Below are 25,062 nucleotides of genomic sequence, written 5' to 3'. Positions count from 1 at the left end.
GCCAAGCCTTGGGAGAATCCGGTGCGCTGAAGCATCATCTCTCAATTAATTATGGTGTGAACAAGGCTTTGCTATGCGGTCTGTAATAGGCACATGTAAAATGACTGACCCTTCCACACTTCTTTAAAAATCAAAGGACAATTGTAGTAACGGATACGTAAGTGGAAACCACCCTTTGATACAGACTCTGCCTTCTTTTGGCTGACAAGGTGCAAGTCCGAAGAGAGATAAGCAAAGGCATGCTGTTGTGCTCATATACTGAACGGGATCTCTATTATATGAGCTCCTAACCCCAAATAAAACGTTAATGTTGGTCACCTTGAATTTCTCCGCATTACTGTAGATATCGCCAAGCTGCATGAAAACCTTAAGCGGCTCATTGTACTGGACAGCCCGATCGAAAACCTTCATGAGCGTCTCTTCTGTTCCATACATGTTCTCCAGGTTCAGGAAGGCAACCCACACATTCAGTTTCTCTTGCTCCTCCCTGACAGAGGAAACAAGGACAGTCAGAAATAAGCATATAACTGCTAAACGTAGAGCCATTTCATGACAACTATGAAGAATTTTCTTTAGTTTGTTGAAAAATGTAATTTGTTGCTCATTTGTGGATGAAGAAGTAACTCTGTACTGGATAGGCAGAGTGAAAATCCTTTTTTAGAGGTTCTGTTTAAATACTGACAAAGGGCAGATGGAGAACAAATTTCAAATATAGTAGTAGAATAAATCAACTGGGAGGTAAAATCAGCAGGCAACTAATTTTGAGCCATTACTAGCGCATGCTGGTAATTTAAGGGAAAGTACCATTAAAAAAATACCAGACCTCTTCAGGACCTGGTTTTACAAATCCTAATGAGGCAAAAAAAAGCATTCGAATCTTTGGTGACCATAGGCTCGTGTAGGCAAATGCCAAGCAGAGGATGCCAAGCTGGCACAATTGCCACTGCAGAGCATGTAGGACCTCAAATGAAATCAAATGCAGGCAGTATTAGACCAGGGTTAGTGTGCTCCTTGAATGCGGTTGCAGTGCAGCCTTAATGGGCCCTAGGTCGCCAGGCTTTGAAGAGCGGATTCTATCAAAATGCAATGCTCGCCGGTGGAATTCCAAGAGACCCTAGAAAATGTAAAACAAGTCTTGTGGAGAGGATAACCTAAGAAGAGGGAGAGATTTTTTGTCATGGGACCATCCCATTTGAGTGCGGTGTCTAGACATCCGTACTGCATTACTTTATGCAAACTAATCAATTTTGTCACTTTTCTACTGCAAGTCGTTACATTATAGAGGAAAAAGAAACTTAGCTCTCGAGTACAGAACAATCAGGCTTCCTCCTTCACATCACAGTACAAAAAAGAAGACAACTAATAGTTCTTGGTTGTTTGTAACAGTCTTTTCTACTACATCAACTATCCCAACCCGTTGGCTCTTAACCAATGTTAAAGATAAGAATTTCCTTTGAAAAGCATTTTTATTCCACAAAAGCATCAAGTTAAAGAATACCTGAAAGATATTGTTTTGAGAGCCCTTTCTGCTACAGCTCTAGCCTTTTCAATCTCGGTGGCATGAAGGTGAAACGCCATGTACTGCAACCAGAGAATGGAGCTGTTGGGAGAGCTAAGGACCAAGCGGTCAAAATCATCAGCAGTCTGTGGTTGGCGCGTGGGATCCATAAGTGTGGATTCAATTTTTGACAACTCCTTCTCTGCTTGTTGCTTCTCAATTTCCTTATCCTTCTTTGTTTTTTTCTTTTGCTAGAGAAGAAAGAAGAAGCAATGGTTGGCATACTGTATTGACAAACTAAAAGACACAATGATATCCATGTTATGATATCACTAGAATTTTGAAAGTCAATTAAATCTGCTTGTTAGAAACGCTCACAACAACATTAAAACACTGAGAGCTTCATTCAAATTAAGGCTGTTGTTATCCCAGATTGTAAACTCACACTTGGAATAATGGGCTAACCTTAGGAAAAGCACTGAAAAACACTACCATCTTTGACACAAAATTACAGTCCCGGTATGGCTGGAGAACATCAGTGAAACTTCATGGAGGAGGAGGGGGCAATTTAGTCTTAATACACAAATTTAACGGTGGGGTGGATGCTGCCCCTATTAGTCTAGGTTCAAAGCTGCAATGCTGAGAAGGGTTTGAACCAGCCACATGCAAGTCATTTTATTGCAACCTGAGGAGAGAATTTGCAGTATAGAAATTACTTGCGTTTATCTAAAGCATTGATACAGGACACCAACTTGCTCAGAACATGAGGCTAACCCACTCTTGGGTTAATGGAGTTTGCATTAAAAAATGGACTGCTTGGGTCCCTACCTATCCACTTCTCCGAGCAGTGCATATTGGGGGATAGTGAGAAAATTAAACCGCTGATGAAAGAAGACTTTTCTCCTCTTAGTAAGACTCAATAAGCTTTAAATCCACAGTCTATGTTTCGTGTGCGTCTAGACGAGAATCAGTTTGTGACGAGCCTTTACAAGAAAATTCTAATTCTTTCTACTGGACATTTCAGGTTTATAAGCTGCCATCTCAAATGAAGCTTTGATTTTGGGGACAAATAAACAAGGTTTTGATTTGACACCTTCACTGTTCTGTACTGCTTTTGGCTTTAGTTAACTTCTAGTTAACTGGATTGAACTTGGTAATAAATACTGCAATACACTTCAGCGTGGTTGTATCTGCCACCCAGTGAAGTCTGACAACTGTAACACTATAAGAAGCAAACATATGGAGCATAGCCTATCTTTTCAGATCTTCTTGGAAGAGGCCATCACAATTATCAAAGGACTTATCAAGTGTTTTGTCCAATAGATCCAAGTCTCTCACAGATCCTTATAAATTGTGTTAAGAGGTCAGTATAAACTTTGTTAACAGATTAATCCCCCCCAACTTTTTAGGAAGCAGCAAACTAAATACCTCCAAGAATACTTTGTAAATAACATCTCCTTCACGAGGCTGAACACTTCCCAGTCTTCCATGTAATTTCCAACAAATTATTCCTAGCTAATATTTGTAACAATCCCAAAACAAATGCAAAAGAAAATACTATTTAATCTGAATTTTTTTTAAAATACTATTCACATATAACAACACATTAACATCCACCTAGACCATAGCAATCTTCAGTAACGAGCCAAAAATAAAATATGAGCTGAAAACCCTCTATTCAGGCACGCATTTGAATTCTACTTTTGCTCTTGCCTGCACCTTTGGTTAGAGCACTTAAATATTTGCAGGTGGGAGCTCCTTAAAAATACCCCAGAAAATAAATAACGTGATACTATAATAATAACATCAGTCTTCAAGAAAGATTAAGAAGATAAAAGCTTCATAATGTATACAACAGCCAGCTAGAGAATTCAGAGAACTGGAAAATCTGGGATGGTAAACTCTAAGAGCATTATACCAGTTAATGTTATGGTGCTGAATCATTTCAACGACTGTATTCACACCTCATTTAAAATAACCTACAAATAATAACCTGCAAGTGTTGCTTTGACAATAATGGTGAAAGAGGAGGAAATGTATGTCCTGACAGAGCATATAACTCACCAGGGATCAATGAATGTAACCCAAACATTATTACTCCTAGAATAAACTATGTTCTCTTCATCCAGGCACATTTTAAAAAACATTTATAAAAGCTCTGCTGCACCACAATCGTCATTGCAGGTTTCTTAAACCAAGAGGTTCTGAATGAATATCAAATGCCTGACCATATCTGCTTAACTTCACAGTGGAAACTAATATCAGTAAGATTTTTCAACAGCTCTAAGGATAACGTTTATTTTTATGGTGACTCTTACTCTTCTTTCATAGGCCATTCCCCATTATCAACTAGCAATCTAACTGGAAAGTGCTCAAATATCTGTTATTTCAGACCTTTGGAGTAACATGGTCATCACCTTCTCTGCATGTATGCACTCCCTCTACCACTCTTATTTAAATTGTCTTTTGAGTGACTGACAAGGAGTTTGTGCAAGGACTAATTGGCAAAGATTATCATAATTTATCATCCTTTTAGGTCTTGTTCTTTTTCAATTAACTCTGTGGGTAAACTGCACAGCATTGAGTAGGAGAAAGGGAGGAGAAGGCAGCCTCTGGAAGTTAAGTTCTAGGCAGACAGGTTAAGTAGAACTTCATCGTCCGGAAGTCTCGTGCGACTGATATCAGGAAATATTTTGTGTAGTAGCCCTCATTGCGACTGTATACTTCAGTGACAAATACATGACCGGAGAATGCCAAGGCCATCAATTTAGCCTTGGCGGTGTATGCATTAAAACCGGACAGAAAAAGTTTCCAAACAAGTTGTAGGAATCAGTAATACGTGCGGTCGTCCATCAGATAATGGTGGCTTTTATAGCTGCCTGGCCAGCATAGAGCATACAAAACTCCCAAACTATTGAGCGGCCAAATGCAGGCCCCAATTTCTCAAAGATGAGGGCTGCAGAACAAACTTTATGGATCACCACCACTTTGCACTAAACAGCAGAAGAAAATCATTCAACACTAGAAAATCAGCCTTCATCTCCAACTTGTTTATGTTAAGTGGCAAACTTGACTTGCCCCACAAGTCACTGATGAAGAGTTCCGCTGCCCTGTACACCAAATAATACTCTGCCAGCTATAGACATGGCAGTTGGAACAAGATCCCACCAAAAGGCTAGAAGGATTTGCTTACCATCACAAGATTAGAACTAGGGAAGGCTGGGCTTTAATGGGCGTCAGGATAGCATGGAGCACATTGAAGCTTGGTAGGGGGAGGCATAGCTAAGTAGCACAACTTTTATACCAGAAACGACTGGAACACGTAGACTGCTGATGTCTCAATGATCATGAAGTTATCATTGTAATCACTCAATGAGTAATCACTCAACAAGCCTAGTTTTCAGGGTTGTCCTGATGAAACTGATCATCAGAGTGCACAAAGGAGAATTTGGGGCACTTTCTTGGCAGCATTTGGATGAGAATCTGTCAGCAAGGAATGCAATGGCTCTGCTGCCACAAAAAGGCTGATATAGCTACTTGGCATGGTCCTTCGCTGACAGGGTTGGTTTTCCTCCATTAGAGCTGCATTTCCTGGGGACCTGAGGACTGATAAATGAGTGTACGCATCAGTCTGATCCGCCATTCAGCTGTTGTGGAAGTGCCAAATGCTGAGCCAAAATCAGCATCTCAGGGAGGAACTAAAGTAGATTATATGGATCCAAAATAGGACAGGGTCTTCTGCCTTTTATTCCTTACAAAAAAGTAATGGGAGTAGTATTCCTTCCATCTTTTGGGGCGCATGTGCATTTTTCATTGAGGGGATTTATGAATCAAACTATTATAATCAAAAGGGGGGACTCCAACTTAAGGTACAAAATGTCATCCACAACTGCCAAAGCATGGGCACAACGGTGCTGATGTCCTGGAGGCAGTATCATGAGCAGTTTGGGTTCTGGATCCCCTATGAAGAGTCCCAGTAAAAACACACATCCACAGTCACAGTCTGGCAGAAAGGAAGTACACCTGCCTAACTTGTGCCAAAGATGGAGCCTGTAGGTCGCTTTGATAGTGTTTGTCTATTTAAGGGAGAACACACCTGAGGGACAGCATGCCTGACTGATAAATTTACTTTATGCATGTCACAAGATACGTGGCCATTTTGTCCAGGTCATAGGACAACAATCAGGGTACTGTCATTCATAACAAGATGAAGGGAGGCTGTATACCAGAGACAACACTTAACTTGTATAGTACGTTGTTAATAGTTGCCCAGGAATTTGACATTGCTCCCTCAGAGAACAGCTTTCCCAGATATTTGGAGCTTTCCTGAAGACTTGGGCCGGATGAGCTAGGGCAAACTCTGATACGATCACATAGTATATGTGTCCTCATCTTCTGGTGGGCGTGCCACCTATCAAAGGTCAATACTTTCAAAACCTTGCCCATGACTACATGTTAAGAAATGGCTAGATGAAAGCAAGTCTGATACTGATCTAGGGTTTGCTGTCTGAGTACTCAAGCATTACTTCTTGTAAAGTGGCGGCCAAGGGATGGAATAATGGGAGTATCACTTAACCTTGAAGTTGGAGTGATCAGGAATGTACCCACAATAGACACTGCTTGTTTAGACAGGGAAGCTATTCCTTAAGTGCTGCACTAGAGTCACTGGAAGCTGCACTGGTGCTGGGCGATGAGAGATCAGGACAAACTCCCCTGCCTTCAGCTTTACACTAAGAGCACTGAAGAAGTCAAAACTGAAATCAAGAGTGCTCCACTGAGAGAATGCATGCAATTGGATTCCAGGGGACCTGTGGACAGTTTGGTAACTCATGATCCAGCTGCTCCTTGTCAAATGGATAACAAGAGCCTCACCTGTATGTCATGGAGTTGAATTGAACATAACTAGAATGAAGCAGGCAGCCTTCATTGAACGCAGAAGAGACAGAGTCTTTAGGGGACCGTCACATTTTACAGAGGAATACATATCCATGTGAGCCCTGGAATTGTACCTTAGAAACCAGCACTCTTCTTTTTCCAAAAAAGGGGCCATCTGAGTGTGGCACGGTCATATATTCTTGAGTTGTGTGCACCTTTGGTGTTGGGGCATATTCTCAACAAAACTGATATGGTTGTGTGGCCTGAGAGGCTAGACTGCCAGGGCTGGTGCATTTTCTTCTTTTCATCCTTTGTGTTTCAGGGGAGAAGGATTACGTGCCAAACACTGGGAAGTCACACCTCTACTGCTTCACTGTGCTGGGAGGTTCTTCAATCGCTGAGGAGGTGGGTGCCTTTAATCTCAACTGCCACCTGTACAGTAACGGAGGTGAAACCTACAACAAGGTTTGAGGAGGAGTCTGGGGATTGACATAACTGGTCATGTTAGAACTGAGAGAAAGCACGCAATTCAGGGAGACTACTCAACCACTTGATGCAGTGGGCATGCATTACCACAACTACAGAGGTTAGGTTAATCCTATGGCCCAATGTGAACATCTATGCAAAAATGAAGAGCTCAGCCAGACGAGACCATGCACGAGTCTTAAGCTGAAAATTAGTTTATCCCTGGAGAACTCATGGCTCGAGAGAGGTTGGAGTTCCTTCTTTGAATGTGAGAAATGGATCTGCCAGAAACAGGACTATGAATGTAGCCTTCAAGATCCTTGAGTAGAAGGCCTTACTACCTCAATGACAAAGTGTGCTTGTGTTATCACCTCCTAAAACGTCTTCCTAAGGGTGAAAGCCAATGTCTGATGCTGGATGATTGTACCATTAGTGTAAACCCAACCAAGTGGACCTGTAAGAAACTCATAACAATGGAAGCACTAGAAGGCTGTTTCCCAACAAGATAAGCAGAGATGACGAGGCCCAGATGGTGAAAATGTAGGTTACATGCCAGAAATGGCTTAAAGCTGCAAATGTGCAACTGAGTTCAAAGATGAAGCCCAATGGAAAAACATATAAAAATTAAAAGTTCCAAAGTGTATCGGGACTCAACTGCACTGGAAAACTGATAAGAGAATTAGGTTCTGATACATAATGCTCAAGGGGGAAAAAAGGAACTAGTGAGGATTCCCGACATATGACACGTGTGCGAGTGCTGCTGTAAGAGCTCTGAATACACAGCTATGGATGTATTTTCTGGTCCTGCCACTTGGTAGCAGAGAACTTACAATGTTGAGAATGGTAACGATCTAGGACATACGAGTAGCTCTATTTATGTTACCTGAGTCAACACCTCTTATGGAAAAGTAGCTTAAATGTATAAAGATAAACTTTTAGAACACAATACATACAGTACTGATCCTAGCATTGGCATGACGTTTGAAATTAAACTGCAGTTTCTCCAACTACTATTCCTCTATGTGCCTCTGTCTTAAAGGTACAATTGTTGGAAATCTTGATTTTCATGTATGAGGTATATTGTCATAATCCTTGCCGCTATACTAGTTCAAACGTATATTAGCTACTTTCATTTCTTAAACGAAGACATCAATGCTTTCCCTCCTTGCACTTTGAAAAAAGAAGACAAATACACTTAAAAACGAGTGAAGATGTCAGACAAGTTATAAACAATTACCCTTTTTATTATATAAGGCCCCCTCTACACTGACCCCTAAGAAGAACATTTCATTGCAAAAAGATGCACAAGTTTAAAACCAAACAAACTGTGGTGGTAGTTTTAAATCTACTTATCGGATTCAAAGCGAGAAGAAAAAACATGCAAATCTTTTTGCTGAAATATTAGTTCAGTGGTAAATCGTGGTTAAATAACATCAATACTGTAATCTATTTGTTAACCAATGCACCTTGGATTGTTGTTCTTCATCCTCATCGCTGTCTGAGCTATCTGCTTCTCTCTCGTTTGGTTGGGCAACCTTTAAAGTGTTCAAACTGACGTCCCAGGTGAAATCGGAAGAAATCTGCAGCCTTGGAGCAGTATCTTGTGTATGCTTTTTTGGCTGCTTAAAGAAAAAACACAAAATGCATCATGGCACCAACTTTTTCTGTTTTGCATTTGCCTTCACAGTTCTTTGTACGGTTGCTAAATAGATGAGCAGTGTGAGAAGAAACATGCTACCCTCACACAGCATCATAGCCCAATACCCTCCTGAAATTAGAAGCACCACTTATAGGCACACTATGACCCCATAATTCTCGTACTTCTTCCATCCAAGATAGATTTGCACTTTTTCTTTACATCCTTGCAGTGTTTTAATAGCTCAAATATGAGTTCTTAATACTCATGTGTATTCACAGCCATCTTAGGAATTTTTGGGACCTGCACATGACCTACTTTCAGGGTCCCTTTTCAGAACAATTTTGAATGTATTCCCCAGTTTCAGCTAATTCAAACCCTTAATATGTCAAATGATGTTAAAATTTACCTTAAACTTTTAGAAACAGGCCCATGCATATGTAGCCGAAAGGTCAAGCTGCCCAGCACCCACCAGCAAAATAGTACAAAAAGCTAATATGAACAAGCAGTGGTAAAGGCATTTCTTGTTGCTCCTGGATCTAGAATTGTTTTGTCTTGCAGCTAAAACATGTTGAATTCAGTGACTAACCAGCCTGATTCACACACTGTAAGAAAGACATTGTAATTTGGTCATTTAGTGACCTGGTTCGTAATGGTCAAATTACTTACCTTTGGTAATGCCTTATCTGGTAGAGACATGATCTAACCGCAGATTCCTTACCTTTGAATTTCCCAAGCGTGAAACTGTATACGGATGATTTTTCTTCGAGCAATACCCCTGCACGCCGGTAGGTGGCGTCAGTCGGCTCCGCGTGACGTTGTCGGTACCATAGTGCCGTCTGCGTCACCTATATAGGCAGCACGCTGACATCAGTACTTTTCATGATTTTCCATGCTAAGAGCGCGGAGCCATGACATGCATGGACGTTGGTGTTTCTGAACAACTAGGGCCCTGAAAGGGATCAGCCCTGACCCTAGAAAACTGTCCGCATAGCGGGGAGGAAGGGTGGGTCAGTAAGAAATCTGCGGCTACATCATGTCTATACCAGATAAGGCGTTACTGAATGCAAGTTACTTTTCCATCTGATAGAGACATCAAGCTGCTGATTCCTTACCTTTGAATAGATACCCAAGCAATACCATCTCTAGAGGAGGGACTGCAGAAAAGTTTAGACCAGGAAGTCCTGCAGAACAGAGCGGCCAAAAAGGCCGTCCCTGCGGACTTGACTGTCCAGGCAGTAGTGCTTGGGAGACGTGTGCAGGGATGCCCATGTTGCTGCCTGACAAATGTCAAGGACTGGAACTCCATGCTGCAACGCCGTGGTAGTAGCCTTAGCTCTGGTGGTGTGAGCCCTTAAGTCTTCAGGAGACTGCTTTTTGGCCAGAGGGTAGCACATTTTGATGCAGAGGACAAACTATTGCGAGATAGTCCTCTTCTGCACCTCAGGACCTTTCTTCATTCCAACATACCCCACGAAGAGCTGGCTGTCCACCCAGAACTCTTTAGTTCGGTCAAGGTAGAACAACAACGCTCTATTTGGGTCAAGACGGTGGAGTTGCTCCTCTTCTTTAAAGGGTAGCGGAGAAAGTGGGCACAGTGACAGATTGCCTCGCATGGAATGGAGTTACCACATTCGGGAGGAAACAGGCCCTAGTGTGAAGCACCAGTTTGTCAGGTAAGGAGGCTTGTATGACAAGGCCCACAATTCGCTCACCCTCCTGGCAGATGTCATTGCCACTAAAAAGGCAGTTTTGATGGTAAGCTGCCGGAGAGGAGTTGTGCAGAGGTTTGAATGAAGCACACATCAGGAAGGTGAGAACAAAATTAAGGTCCCACTGAGGCATAATGAAAAGGGAAGGTGGGAATATATGTACAAGGCCTTTGAGAAGGAATATGCTACTTACCAGTATGCATCTGTTCTTGGCATGTAGAGCTGCAGAGTCACACACTGAGGATAAGATCGCCATCTGGTGTTGGGCTCGGATGATTGCAGGTTGTTGTTGTCTTCGGAAGAAGCCTTTGGTCACGAGGTTGGTGACTCCTCCCCTGGACAACAGTGCGCATGGGCATCCACTCCATCGGCAGATTGTTTTTCGCCATGATGGGAAAAGATGGAGTATATAGAAAAGAAAGAAAGGATGTCCATGTGTAATGTCTAAGTAAGACGGATGCTGGAACAGATACAGGTCCCGGGGAGGCGGGCGGGTGTGTGTGACTCTGCAGCTCTACATGCCAAGAACAGATGCATACTGGTAAGTAGCATATTCCGTTCGAGGCATATGAGCTGCAGATCACACACTGAGGATAGATTATACAGCAGTGCTCCCCTTAGCGGTGGTCGCCTGTATCCGTTGCAGCAGCTTGAAATAAAGTTTTTAGGACAGCCTGGCCCACGGAGGCCTGTTGTTTGGCCTGCACGTCAACACAATAGTGTTTAGTGAAGGTATGCGTGGTAGACCATGTGGCTGCCTTGCAAATGTCTTCTAAGGGAATATTGCCTAAGAAGGCCATAGAAGCCCCTATTTTACGCGTGGAGTGCGCCCTAGGGGGAACTGTAAGTGTACGTTTAGCCTTGAGGTAGCATATTTGGATGCATTTAACTATCCACCGGGCTATTCCTGATTTGGAGATCGGGTTGCCTTTGTGTGGTGGCGCGAAAGCAACAAAGAGTTGTTTTGTCTTTCGAAAAGGTTTTGTCCTGTCGATGTAATAAAGCAAGGCTCTTTTAACATCTAAGGTATGTAGGGCCCTTTCAGCTACCGAGTCTGGATTTGGGAAGAAGACCGGTAGTTCTACTGATTGGTTAAGGTGGAAAGGGGAAATCACTTTTGGAAGAAATTTAGGGTTTGTCCTAAGAACCACTTTGTTACGGTGTAGTTGTAAGAAAGGTTCCTCGAGTGTAAGGGCTTGTATTTCACTTACTCTGCGGAGGGAAGTGATTGCGATAAGGAAGGCTACCTTCCATGTTAGGAATTGCAATTCACATTTGTGCATAGGTTCAAATGGGGGACCCATGAGTCTTGTTAGAACCACATTGAGATTCCACACTGGTGCAGGTGGCAATCTTGGGGGAAGAATTCTTTTGAGACCTTCCATAAACGCTTTGATGGCTGGTACCTTAAAAAGGGACAGGTGTTGCCTATTTTGCAAGTAGGCTGCCAAGGCTGCTAGGTGTAAACGTATAGAGGAATACGCTAGATTGCATCTTTGCAAGTGTAGTAGATAGCAAATGATGTTTTGGATGGAAGCATCCAATGGATGTATGTCATTATTAGCGCAGTAGATGGCAAATCGTTTCCATTTAGCGGCATAACACGCTCTAGTAGTAGGTCGTCTGGCTTCCTTTATGATATTCATACAGTCTGGAGGGAGATTGAGGTAACCGAACTCTAGGACCTCAGGAGCCAGATCGCTAGGTTCAGTGTTTGAGGATCTGGGTGTCTGATTTCTCCATGGTTCTGGGTTAATAGATCCGGGGAGAGGCATAGCTTTTGATGTGGAACTAAAGATAGTTCCAGAAGTGTGGTGAACCACGGTTGACGTGCCCAAGTGGGAGCCACTAGTATTAGTGTTAGTGACTGTTGTTTCAGTTTGCGTACCACAAATGGAACTAGTGGGAGAGGCGGAAAGGCGTACGCAAATCTGCCTGACCAGTTCATCCATAGGGCATTGCCCTTCGACTGTGGGTGTGGAAACCTGGCGGCGAAGGTTGGGCATTTTGTGTTTTTGGGAGTGGCGAACAGGTCTATGTCTGGTTGTCCCCACTTTTGGAAGAAGGGGAGTAGAACCTTGGGGTGTAGTTCCCATTCGTGGATCTGTTGTGTGTGGCGACTTAGGAGGTCGGCCACTTGATTGTGGATCCCTGGGAGATGTTCTGCTAACAGGTAGATGTTCTGGGGAATTGCCCATCTCCAGATTTGCTGTGCCAGTTGGGACAGTTGGAGAGAGTGTGTCCCTCCCTGTTTCTGTATATAATACATTGTCGTCATGTTGTCTGTGCGTATGAGGACAGTTTTGTTCTTTAGGTGAATTTGAAAGGATTTTAGTGCTAGGAACACTGCTAAGAGTTCCAGGTGGTTGATGTGGAGCAGTTTTTGTTGGCTGGTCCATCTGCCCTGAGTGGTATGGTGAAGGAGGTGGGCTCCCCACCCCGTGAGAGATGCGTCTGTAGTTAGCACAACTTGTGGAAGAGGCTCTAAGAACGGTCTCCCTTTGGACAGGTTGATGGTGTTCCACCATTTCAGTGATCGAAGTGAGCGACTGTCCACCAACACCAGATCGGTAAGTTGTCCGTGAGCTTGGTTCCACTGTTGTGCTAAGCATTCCTGTAAGGGACGCATTTGAAGTCGTGCGTGTGGGACTATGGAGATGCATGACGCCATCATGCCTAGGAGCTGCATGAACACTCTTGCTGGAAGAGATGGATGAGTTTGAAATTGAGAGATGAGATTTTGTATACTGGCTATCCTGGCTGTGCTGGGATAGGCAATGGCTTTGGATGTATCTATGGTTGCTCCTAGATACTGATGTAAGTGGGAAGGTTGTAGGTGGGATTTGGGGTAGTTGATAGTGAATCCCAAATCGTGGAGAGTTTGAATCGTGCGATGAGTGTGGAGAACGCATTTTTGGTATGTATTGGCTTTTATGAGCCAATCGTCCAGATAGGGGAAGACATGGATCTGTTGTCTTCTGAGATGCGCTGCCACGACTGCTAGGCACTTGGTGAACACTCTGGGTGCTGTTACTCCGAATGGGAGAACTGTAAATTGATAGTGTTGCCCATCTACCACAAATCGTAGATATTTTCTGTGAGCGGGATGCATAGGGATGTGAAAGTATGCGTCCTTGAGGTCCAATGTGGCGAGGAAGTCTCCCTGTTGTAAAAGTGGGAGGACTTGTTGGAGAGTGGTCATGTGAAAATGATCCGAATGTATATACTGGTTTAGTAGTCTGAGATCCAGTATGGGCCTTAGTGTTTTGTCCTTTTTGGGAATGAGGAAGTATAGAGAATATACCCCTTTTCCCTGATGTTGAAGGGGGACTGGTTCTATCGCATGTTTTTGTAACAGGGATTGAACTTCTTGTTTGAGGAGAGAGAGATGATGCGAGGACATTGGACGTTGTTTGGGCGGTATGTTTGGGGGGGATTGTATGAGTTCGAGGCAGTAGCCAGACTGGATAATTTGTCTTACCCACCTGTCTGTGGTGATGGAAGTCCAGACAGGCAGGAATTGTTGGAGTCGCCCCCCGACCGGAGTGGAATGGTCTGGGGGGAGTGGTGGCAAGTCACTGTTTGGTGGCTGGTGAGGTGCGGGTGTTGTTGTTGTTGCCCCGCCCTCGACCTTTGTTATTGTTTCCCCTATAACCTCCCCGGAAATAACCTCTGTTAGGGGATGTTTGTCCAGAATTTTTAAAGGTGGACGTGGTCTCAGTTGATGTGTTTTTGGAGCCTCCTCTATAAAAGGAGCGACGAAAGGAACCCCGGTTTTGATGAGACTGCAGTGCTCCCATAGACTTGGCAGTTTCATTATCCTTTTTCATTTTTTCTAATGCAGTATCCACTGCAGGGCCAAATAGCTGCTCTTGGTTGAAAGGTTGAGCTAGAATTGCGGTTTGAACCTCCGGTTTAAAACCGGAAATACGGAGCCAGGCATGTCGTCTGAGTAAGACGCTAGTATTGACCGCTCTAGAAGCAGTGTCTGCTGCATCTAAGGCGCATTTAATGGAGGCATTAGATATTAATTTGCCTTCTTGGATGAGGTCAGAGGCCTGGGACTTAAAAGGTTCAGGCAGATGTTGCATAAGGTCCTCAAGTTGGTCATAATGCGCTCTATCATACCTGGCTAACAGGGCCTGGGTATTCGCAATACGCCAATGGTTAGCCGCCTGCGCGGCGACCCGTTTGCCCGAGGCTTCTAAAAGCTTAGACTCTTTGTCTGGGGGAGGCGTTTCTCCAGTTGTCTGTGAGTTAGCGCGCTTCCTGGCATTTGATACGACTAGGGAGTCTAAAGGGAGCTGGGCCTTAATGTATGCAGGGTCTTGCGGGGCTGGTCGGTACTTTTTTTCGATGCGTGGGTTGAGAACCCTAGCTCGAACAGGGTCCTTAAAGACTTCAGTAGCATGCTTTATAACCCCTTTGATCATGGGCAGTATGTGAACAGTCTTTTGTGACTGTTCAAAGGTATCAAGGAGAAAGTCCTCTTCAAGGGCGTCTGTGTGCATTGTAACGCCGTGGAATGTTGCTGCCCTATTTATAAGTTGGCCGAACCCTAGGTGGTCATCAGGAGGGGAGGGCTTGGAGGGGTAGGTAGTGGGGTCAGGCATGTCAGGTATAGGATAAGACCAGTCATCCATGGGTGCTGGGTCTGGGAACGTAAAAGGGTCGTTTGGATCAACAGGATCATTAAATAAATCAGGGTCCGCCCCTCCCCCTAAGTCATCATTATCATCCTGTGGAGGAGGTGAATGATAGGGAGATGGTAAAGGTAAAGGTAAAGGAGAATCAGGAGGAGGAGGGGGGGACGGGTTAGGAGGTAAAACAGGAGAGGAAGGACGAAGTGGTGAAGTAGCACAGTCCTTTTTCCGTATGGGAGCTGGGGGAGGTGTAGTGTCCAGCTTCCGCTTTTTATATGGGATGGCAGTCACATGTCCCGTGTTAGGATTGATGTAGATCCGCTTCTGAGTAGGATCTGGTCGAAAAAGTTCATCTGGCTCCGAAGGTGGTGTCTGTGACGTCCGCTTCGGGTCTTTATGAGCTTTTTTGGGCGGGGACGCAGTTTTTGGCGTCGACGATTTTTTCGGGTCCGATGGATTTTTCGGAGCCGACTGAGTTTTCGGTGCCGACTGAGTTTTCGGTGCCGACTGAGTTTTCGGTGCCGACTGAGTTTTCGGTGCCGACTGAGTTTTCGGTGCCGACTGAGTTTTCGGTGCCAACTGAGGTTTCGGTGCCAACTGAGGTTTCGGTGCCAACTGAGGTTTCGGTGCCGATGGACTTTCAGGCATCGATGTTGAAGAACGTCTCGGTGCCGATGGAGACTTCGGTGCCGAGGAACGTTTCTGTGCCGAAGGAGATTTCGGTCTTGGAGCCTGTTTCGGTGCCGACAGTGGGTGTTTGGGTGCCGAGGGTGTTAAAGGCACAATCAGGTGAGGTTTGCTCGAGCCCGAGCCACCCACAGGCTTAGATGTCTTCGGAGCCGGGCCCGAGGGCGGGGCTTCTGAAGAGGATTTCCGGTCGCGACTGGGCCCAGCTGGCGGAGTCTTGACCAATGCTTTTTTGGATGGGGCAGGGGCAGGGGGGGTGGTACTCACACGCTGCCCTGGAGTGATGAGGTCATCGGAATCGTCGGCCTCGGACACGATCTCGAGATCTTCGGTGTCGTCTTCGGGAACATCTTGAGCAAAGATGTCCTCCGGTTCTGGAGCTGGTTTGGCCATAATATGGCGTCGAGCTCTTCGGTCCCGGAGGGTCTTCTTCGAACGGAAAGCGGAACAAGCTGGACAGGTGGACTCGTTGTGTTCCGGCGACAGGCAGAGGTTGCAAACCTCGTGGTGGTCACTGTGGGGGAACTTCGCTCCACACTGGGGGCATTTTTTGAAGGGTGTCCTGTCCATCAGCCGCTTCCGGAACCGGTCCGAGTTGATGTCGACGTCGATGGAATGAAGATTAAAGAGTTAAATCGATTGCTGGAAGTTTTCTGCTGGAGCGGAAAAAAGTTCATCCGAACCCAATGGCGGAAAAAAACAATCTGCCGATGGAGTGGATGCCCATGCGCACTGTTGTCCAGGGGAGGAGTCACCAACCTCGTGACCAAAGGCTTCTTCCGAAGACAACAACAACCTGCAATCATCCGAGCCCAACACCAGATGGCGATCTTATCCTCAGTGTGTGATCTGCAGCTCATATGCCTCGAACATCTATTTACAATGGGTGATTTAAATAATGAGGGTTGGTCTGGCAACCTCAGGAAGGCAGACAGGACCGAAAGGTACCCTTTCAGAGTGCCCAGTGGTGAGCCCTGTTGGGCAAGGTTCAAAATAAAAAGCAAAACTTCAGAAAAGGAAGCAGAAAGAGGATCAACAGAGCTTTCTGTACAATATGTTAAACATTTCTTACACCTGCAGGCATACACGGTCCTGGTGGAAAGCCACCAAAATAACATTGCACACTTTGAGAGGAAGGTCGAATGCTATCAACTGGTGCTGCTGAAACTCCACGTAAGAAGGCGTAGAGTTGACAGGTTCAGACGGAGGACCCTCCTCTGCTGCTGGGACTGAAGATCCTTCCGAAAGGGTGGCCTGATTGGAGGATCAAAGCTCAATTGGAGAAGCTCGGGATACCAGACTCTCCGTGCCCAGTCCGGAGACACAAATGACTTGGGCCCAGTCGGTCCTGATCTTCTTGAGCACTCGACAGGAGTGGTATGGGCGGAAAGGAGTATAGGAGGCCTGAGCTCCACTCAAGACGAAAAGCATCTCCAAGAGAGAGCCACCACGGAAACTCCAGTGTGAAAAACTACAGACATTGCGCGTTCTCGAAGGAGGCAAACAGATTTAACCAAGGCTCTCCTCACTGTTGAAAGAGACCTTGTGCCACCTCCGGATAGAGCCATCATTCATGATTTGCTAGACATTGACGGCTGAGTTTGTCCACCCAGGCGTTCAGAGAACCAGCCAGGTGTTGAACCACCAGGGATATGCCCAGCTGTTGCATCCATGTTCAAAGACACAGGGCCTCTTGACAAACGGTCTACCACCCTAACCCGCCCTGTTTGTTGCAGTACCACATGGCGGTGGTGTCCGTGAACACTTGAACCAGCTTTCCCTGGAGTGAAGGAAGAAAGGATTTCAATGTCAAATGAATCGCTTGGAGCTCCAGCAAGCGGATGTGGAGTCCGGATTAAGCCGGACACCAGAGGCCTCTGATCTCTACCTTTCCCAGATGGCCACCCCATCCCAGGAGTGATGCATCTATCACTACTATGTGATCTGAATGGGGACAGCAGAGGGGTCTGTCTCTGACCCAATCGCGAGGGGCAGCCACCACTGCAGGTCCTGTGCAGTTCCCTTTGAGATCTGGATCATGTCGGAGCTGCACCCACTGGAACTACAAGGCCCACTGCAGAGCCTGCATAAGCCATCCGGCATGTGTCACTAGCAGGATGCAGGAGGCCATGAGGTTCAGCAGCCTCTGAGTCATTCTCACCAAAATCCAGGATAGAAGCTGAAACATCGATATCATAGTCTGAATATCCTGGACTCGCTGCTGGGGAGGATAGACCAAAACTGCGCTGTGTCCAGAACAGCTCTTATGAAAGGGAGCATCTGAAAGGGAGTCAGGTGTGACTTTGGCACATTGATAGTGAAACCCAGAGAATACTGTAGTCTGGAGGTGGGAGACGACAGCCTGGGGCGAGCCTGCCTGCAAGAGTCAGTCGTTGAGATAGGGGGAAGGCTGGCACCCCTAATCTGTGCGGATAACCTGCAATCACCGTCATCACCTTGTTGAACACAAGATGGGCGCTTGTAAGTCCTAAGGGGAGCATGGTGAACTGAAAATGCTCGTGGCCTACCGTAAACAGTAGGTAGCACCGATGAGCAGACAGGATGGGAATGTGAAAAAAGGCATCCTGTAAGTCTAACGTTACCATCCAGTCTTCTGGGTCCAGGGCAGACAAGACATGAGCCAGAGTGAGCAGCTTAAACTTTTCCATTTTGAGGAAGTAGTTGAGGGCTCAGAGATCCAGGATGGGACGGAGGCACTTGTCCTTTTTCAAGAGCAGAAAGTAGCGGGAATAACAATCACAGCCTACTTCTGGCATCGGAACCCTCTGTATGGCTCCCTTGGCCAAGAGAGTCATGACTTCCTCCTGAAGCAAAGTTAGGTGACCCTCGGTCATCCGGTCGTAAGATGGAGGCATGGAGGGAGGGGTAATCTTGAAAGGGATTCAGAATAGCGGGAGAACCCACCTGTCCGAAGTGATTTTCTGCCAGTGGTAGAGGTGATGGCTGATCCTGCCACCAACTGACCTCCCATGAACTGGAAGGGCAAGACTAGGAAGGTTTGGTGTCGGGGGCTGCAGGGAGAGTGGGGATCTGACCCGACCTCTGGCCGCCTGACCCATGGGGTCGGAACAAGCTCGGCCCATGGACACGCAGAGGTTAATGAACTTGTGCGGACTTGTGGCTTGGGTATGGCTGGCACGGCTAAAAGCCCCTTCCGTAGGGGCGAAAGGTCAGACGGGGACTTGTGGCCACTTAGAGGCCCAAGGACTTGGTCATAGCCGTGAGTCCTTCAAGCGCTCCAGCGCCATGTCTGTCTTGTTTCCAACTAAATGAATGCCATTGAAGGGCATGTCACTCAGAAAGGCCTGGACATCCCCTGAAAAGCCAGAATTCCTCAATCCAGGCATGGCATCGAACATCCACTGTCTATGAAATCGCTCTGCCCAGAATGTCGGTCGTGTCAAGACCACAACGAATGGTGAACTTTGCAGTATCTCTCTCGTCTGATACCGCTTGGGAGAAGACGACCCAGTCCTCCTCCCGGATCTGTGGCAGTACTTGCACAACCGTTTCTCACAGGGAGTAAAGGCCCAATTAGCATGCGGTGTTCACCGACCACAATGCAAGGATAGCAGATGAAAAGGTTTCTTACCCCAGCTGCCCAGCCTCCTGGATTCCCTCTCTCGCGGTGCAGAAGGGAACGCACCGTGAGAAGTAGAGGCTTGGACCACCAAGCTCTAGGAGGTATTGTAGCTGGTGAAGAAATTTGGGTCACCCGGTGCAGGGCAGAGGCAGTGGGTGATTTTCCTATTCACAGGAGCCCCTGTGCTGGGCTTGGGCCAGGTTCCCAGTAGGACATCAGTTAAGGCCTCGTTGAAGGGTAGCAAGCGATCCAAGGAGGAGACACTTGGCTGCAAGGGCTCTATCAGGATACTCGAGGACTGAGTGGGAGGATGAAGACTTGGGACTCCCGCCCGGACCTTCCTCACGACTGGTACCGTGAACGAGACCTCTGAGGAGAGCAACTTTAGGGAGCGCTCCCTCAAAGCATTTGGAGCCATGGTCCGGCAGTCAGAGCACCACTTCCAGTGGTGATCACGCTCCAGGCATCAGAGGCAAACCAGGTGTGAGGCCGTAACTGACATGGCGCATTGACAGGTGTTACACGGTTGGAAACCAGAAGCCTTTGGACAAGATGGAAAAAACCTACAAAGCAAAAAGGGGGTCGACAAAACGTTGAAAAAAGCTAGTCAAAAAGTGACAGAGGGTAGCTCTCTACACGGATCTGCGCTGACTAGCGAGGAAAGTAAAGAAATGACGTCAGAGCGCCAAGGTGGTGCCTATATAGGTGAAGCGGATGTCACTACAACATGGACGATGCAGACGACGTCATGCGGAGTCAACCGACTACACCTACCGATCGCAGGGTATTGAATAAACAAAAAACTTCTGTATCCAGCCTGACATTTAGAGAATTCAAAGGTATGGAATCTCCTTAATTCTGCTCCCCTTCATAGACCTCCCTCTCATCTTACCATCTCCACACTTCTCTGGCTACACAGGGACCTCCAAGCTTTGCGGAGTCAGAGAAATGGGAGGTAAACACAGGGGTAAATAGAATAGTATAACGAGACATGAAAATGAGGTAGAAAAGAAGCAGTGATGGAGATGGGTTAGAGAGACAAACGAGGTAGGGGGAGGCACAAAGCTTAAGAGAGAAAGGTGAAGAAGCATGACAGAAAGCGAAGCAGAAAGAGGAAGTAAGGTTTCGGAGTGAGGTAGAGAAAGTCATAGAGAGAGAAGGAAATGTAGGGAGAAGGAGAGAGATGAAGTAAATAGAATGTGAGTTAGAGACAGCGATAACACAGAAGGAGGTGAATTATAGAGAGCTACATGCAAAGAATGGAATGGGTAGACAAGTGAGGTAGTGAGACTCCATACAAAGGTACACAGTACAGGAAGTGAGACTGGAAGGGTAGACAGATGGGAAAAATGAGAAACAAGGTGTAGAAAGATTGGTCAGGTAAAGAAAGTAGCAATGCAGACAATGGTAGAGTAATAGGTGTGAAGGGCAGAACAAGGTTAGGTGTAGATAGAAAAGAGGTTAATTAGAGAGAAACAGGCGAAGCAGAGATTGAAAGTTGAGGATGATAGAAAGGTAGAGAGAGGATAAAGAGGAAAGTGTGCTGAGGCAGACAGGTAGAAACAGTGAGGAGCAGTATAGAGTTGTGCAAGAGATTGAGAGGGGGTGAGGTCGAGATAGTGAATTGAAAGACAGAAGGCGGTAAAGAGAAATGAGAGACTGGGAGGTAATCGTAGAGAAACAAACCTATGGGTAGAGAAAGAGGTAGTGATAAAGGAGGAAGGTATTGAGAATAGTGAAGTAGAATGAACAGATTAAGAAAGAGGGGACGCTAAGGCAAGGAATGAATGTTGAGGTAAATGGAGAAGTTAAGTAGTGAGGAAGAGAAAGGTGACATGGAGAAAGATTAGGTAGTGAGTGTGATGAGAGGTGAGGTTGTGGAGTGGTAGAGAGGAGAGACAGAGGCAGAAAGAGACAAGGTATATGGAGGTGAGGTGAAGAGAGATGAGGCGGACAGAGAGGGGAAGTAAAAGAAGGCTAGATAGCAGAAGGTGAGTTGGAAACAGAGCAGTTTAGGGACAAAGAGAGGGGTGAGCTATAGAGATCGGGTACATATGAGGGTAGAGATGTAGAGAGGTGGGCAGTGGGCTCAGAGTGGCAGAGAGAGAGGCAGGTAGAGACAGAAATACAGAGACGTCTGTTTTAGAAAGAGTTGAGGTATACAGATCTAAGAAAGTGCACTGGGGTAAGTACACAGAGATACAGAGAGAGAAGGAAAGAAACTGGAGTGAGCTAGAAGTGAAAAACAGCAGTGAGCTAGAAGAAGTGAGGTGAAGGAAGGAAAGAAGCATGAAACAAAGATAGATCTGGCAGAGAAAAAGATGTAAAGGGTGGTAGAGTCTGGTAAAAGAAGTAGTTAGGGCAGATAGAGAAATGAGATAGAAAGAAAGGAAGGGATTTAATGACTGGTGAGGTAGGTAGATGAGGTCCAACACGATAGAGAGGTGAAGTGGAGAAAGGAGAGCTGGAAGGAGAGAAATAGAGAGGGGTGAGGGGAAGTGTAGATTAGATGGAGGTAGACAAACAAGTACAGAGAGGTAAACACTGATAAGATCAGAAAGATGGATAGAGATGCTAGAGTAAGAGAGATGAGAGACAAAACGTGTAACAGAGAAATGTAGATATGCGATTAGGCAGAGAAAGACAGAGGTTGAAGTAGGCGAAGCAGCAGTGAAGTTGAGATACAAAAGGAGACCTATCTGAGAAAAAGAGCATTTTACCAGAGGGCCCTGGGATATTGCTCATTTTGCTTGTTTCTTGAAGTTGCTATGCAGGTATCCACATATCGGTCCTTTCCCTTCACTGATGAGCTCAGCCACACTATGAATGGAGAAACTGTGTCCACACTAGGCAATGAATTGCTTACTACATGGTTCTTGGAAATTCAGGCAGTGAGTGACATTATTTGGCAGCCTTCCACTGACCACTGGATTCACTCTACCTCAGAGTTGCAGCCTAAATATAAATTAACATGCAAGGGATGTGGAATCATCAGATTAAATATTATTTACTGTATTGTATGTATGCAATCCGAAATTACTCATCACTGTCCAAGGACAGCAGTGTGTTTAAAACCTTCATTACCCAAATGTTTTTTTTTTTGCTGGAGGATAATATCACTGTGTTGTCAAGTTTCTATTAGAAGCACGGCAGATACGTTTGACTGAAATGTTAATGCAGGTAAATAAAATAAATGTGTTGCTTTGGTTCACAAACACAAGATCAGTGGCACAGATATGACACCCATCAAGCTTTTGGGTGCTTTATAGTTTTGACTCCAATGCGATGCTTTACAATAAAACTATTATCACCAGAACACCTTTAATGCTCAAAACTGTTATTCCATTGTGGAAAATATGGACAAATAGTTTTGGAGAGTTGTCACTCAATTATTTGTAGCACATTTTAATCTCAACAGTAGCCTGGCCAACTGAGAAATTGCACTACAATTAAAGGGCAATAATCACATTTGGTACAAATAATACATAAAAGACTACCTGGCCAAGTGCCAATGGCCTCTAATTCTACACAAGCAGTTCCACTAAAGAGTACCTATTTACCAAAGTGAACAAATACATAGAACATTGAATGATTAATATAATTAAAGGTCTAAAAACTCGATGTACTTCAAATACATGAAAGGACACCAAACTCAGATTTATAGCAATACACAACGTCACATATGAGACAGCAAAGGAAAGAAAGGCATTTGAGAGAAAACTGGCCTCATATTATCCGTTTGGTGTTTTGCAGTTTTCTTAAACATGGTTTTGTCCTTAAACCCATACCTTTGATTTCTCCTCTTTCGTTCCTTCCTCGTCTTGCTCTCGGAAGTACACCTCAACTCCACTGTCATCCTCTTCTTTGGATATATTTGATTTTTTTTTCCTTTTCTTTGGAACAGTAACCTGGCAAATTAAACATTTTTGAGTCAATCAGTTGCAAATCATTAACATTTTTTCTGCGTAGATGTAAACGCTTGAGGAAGCGTGTTCCACCTAATACCGACAAGTCCTAGTTTATTTTTTAACACAAACATTATTGCATATTAAATACATAAACAGACAGCCCCTTTTTGGTGAGAGCTATCAGTTTAGAACATCTTACAGAGCAGTTATGATGGGAATGTTCATCATTACAATAGAAATGAATGATACACTGTGATAAAATACACAATTTTCTGACTTGCCATGGATATGCATGTAATACAAACTACCAACTTAACTAAACAACCTCTTCCCTCTCACCCCTGAATCTGTCATCGTGGATATTCATTCTGTCATATCCTGTAGATGGGGAATAGTGATGATATGGGCATGTCGCTAATGGGCACCTGGAGTTTGTCGTACCCCGGTAGTGCATGGCATGAACACTAGCCCGTGACAAGATGCACTGTATCAGTGTGCATTTGCAAGGAGGAACACTGCCATCTCTCTGGGAAGAGCATTGCTTCCCACCAAACAAAAACAAAAAAAAAAAAAAGGGGGGGGCATGAGGTAGGCCCCAATGCAATATAGAGAAGCAGATAAATCTGAAGCAGGAGTTGCGGGAGATGCTTTTAGGATATTCGCGAAAAAGGCCAAATCTTTATCCTGTAATCCTCGGGTAAGGCCCTCTTCCCATTTAGCCCGTAAGGCGGTTAAGGAGATCAACAAGTGTGATCGGAGCCCTCGCTATAACCATCGGACTAGATGTCTGCTATAACCAATTGTCTGCATTGCCTGAATAAATTTGTGCATAGATGGTTCAGCACCGCCGGGCGCCAAGTGTTGTCTTCTATAGCGTGCATCACTGGCATATGTTAGGAAAAACGAGTCTGGAAGGCTTTGGGTGTGTGTAAAGTCTAAATGATTTAGAATAGGGCCAGCCGCAAAAAGTACCCCTACCTGTACCCTGGGGTGTAGCCACTACACTGTGGGAATCCCTGATGATGTGGGAAAGCCAAGCAGGGGGATGTTGGGGGTATAAAACGCTCACAAAGCGGTATAGCGCAGAGCCATCTTCCAATATGCAAGAGCAATACATACTAGAAGGGGGCCAGAAGATGGTAAGGTAGACCTGTGCAGATCAGACTGTGTAGTTTACCCTTGTCTAGCATGGTATTTGTGTAACCGATCTCCGCAAGGTTGCGTCTGGCCAGTCAGTAGGAGAACCACTGTAGCTGGTCTGCGGGGCAGTAGGTTTTAAAATCTGGAGCGCCCTTCTCTTCCTGATCAGGTGGCAGCTGTAGTTTGGAAAAACTAACCCTGCGTCGCCCACTGCCCCATGCCAAGTCAATGAGTAAGTTATTTAGTAAGAAAGATCCAGGCTAGAAAAAGTACAGTTACATTTACAAAGTGGTAAAGTAGGCGAGGCAATATAACCATCTTGGCGAGGGCTAAATGACCCGCCACAAAGAGTGGAAAAGTAATCCAGAAACTGATCTGTGATTTAAGGGTTGACATTGTCTTAACGAGATTTCATTCCAGTAAATCCATTGCTTCCCTGTAAACTTGTACCCCCAATATATCGAAAGTCTGGGGCGCTACTTGAATATTCACCTCGACTAAAGGTAGAAATGGTCTAGTAGAAGTGCCCTCAAATGAGAAAGCATATGATTTGTCAATATTAAGATAGAGGCCGGAGTGCGTAGCAAACATTGAGAACAGTCTGGCAATCTCGGCCAGGTTAATTCGGAGATGAACAATTTAATTACCTTCGGTAACGCATTATCTGGTAGAGACAATATCTAGTCGCAGATTCCTTACCTTTGAATTATCTTTGAATTTCCCAGGCGTCAGAGTGGATCCAGAAGATTTTTGTGTAAGCAGTACCCCTGCCATGCGACGTCGTCCCTGCCGGAAGGGACAACCACGTCATCTATATAGGCACCACCTTGGCGCACGGACGTCAGTTACTTTTCATAACTTTCCACGCCAGAAGCATGGAGCCATGACGTGCAC

General features: G+C 45.3%; 1 protein-coding gene across 4 annotated transcripts in view; it reads right to left on the bottom strand.

The window, feature by feature from the left end:
• PDCD11 (programmed cell death 11) overlaps nucleotides 1-25,062 on the bottom strand; it is a 618,996-nt gene that overhangs the window by 7,586 nt on the left and 586,348 nt on the right. For 3 of the 4 annotated variants that reach the window (XM_085606675.1, XM_085606671.1, XM_085606665.1), the window contains exons 30-33: nucleotides 22,909-23,028; nucleotides 8,305-8,460; nucleotides 1,499-1,749; nucleotides 319-487 (exon numbers count right to left, since the gene is read on the bottom strand). In XM_085606675.1, the coding sequence (XP_085462801.1) occupies nucleotides 319-487; nucleotides 1,499-1,749; nucleotides 8,305-8,460; nucleotides 22,909-23,028 (696 nt within the window). The remainder of the gene's footprint in view (nucleotides 1-318; nucleotides 488-1,498; nucleotides 1,750-8,304; nucleotides 8,461-22,908; nucleotides 23,029-25,062) is intronic. The other variant, XM_085606679.1, reaches the window with a different exon arrangement.

Source organism: Triturus cristatus, chromosome 1_2 (genome assembly GCF_964204655.1).
Source record: "Triturus cristatus chromosome 1_2, aTriCri1.1, whole genome shotgun sequence".
NCBI lineage: Eukaryota > Metazoa > Chordata > Amphibia > Caudata > Salamandridae > Triturus > Triturus cristatus.
The sequence above is the reverse complement of the archived record's forward strand: the minus strand, read 5'-3'. Positions and strand labels throughout refer to the sequence as shown.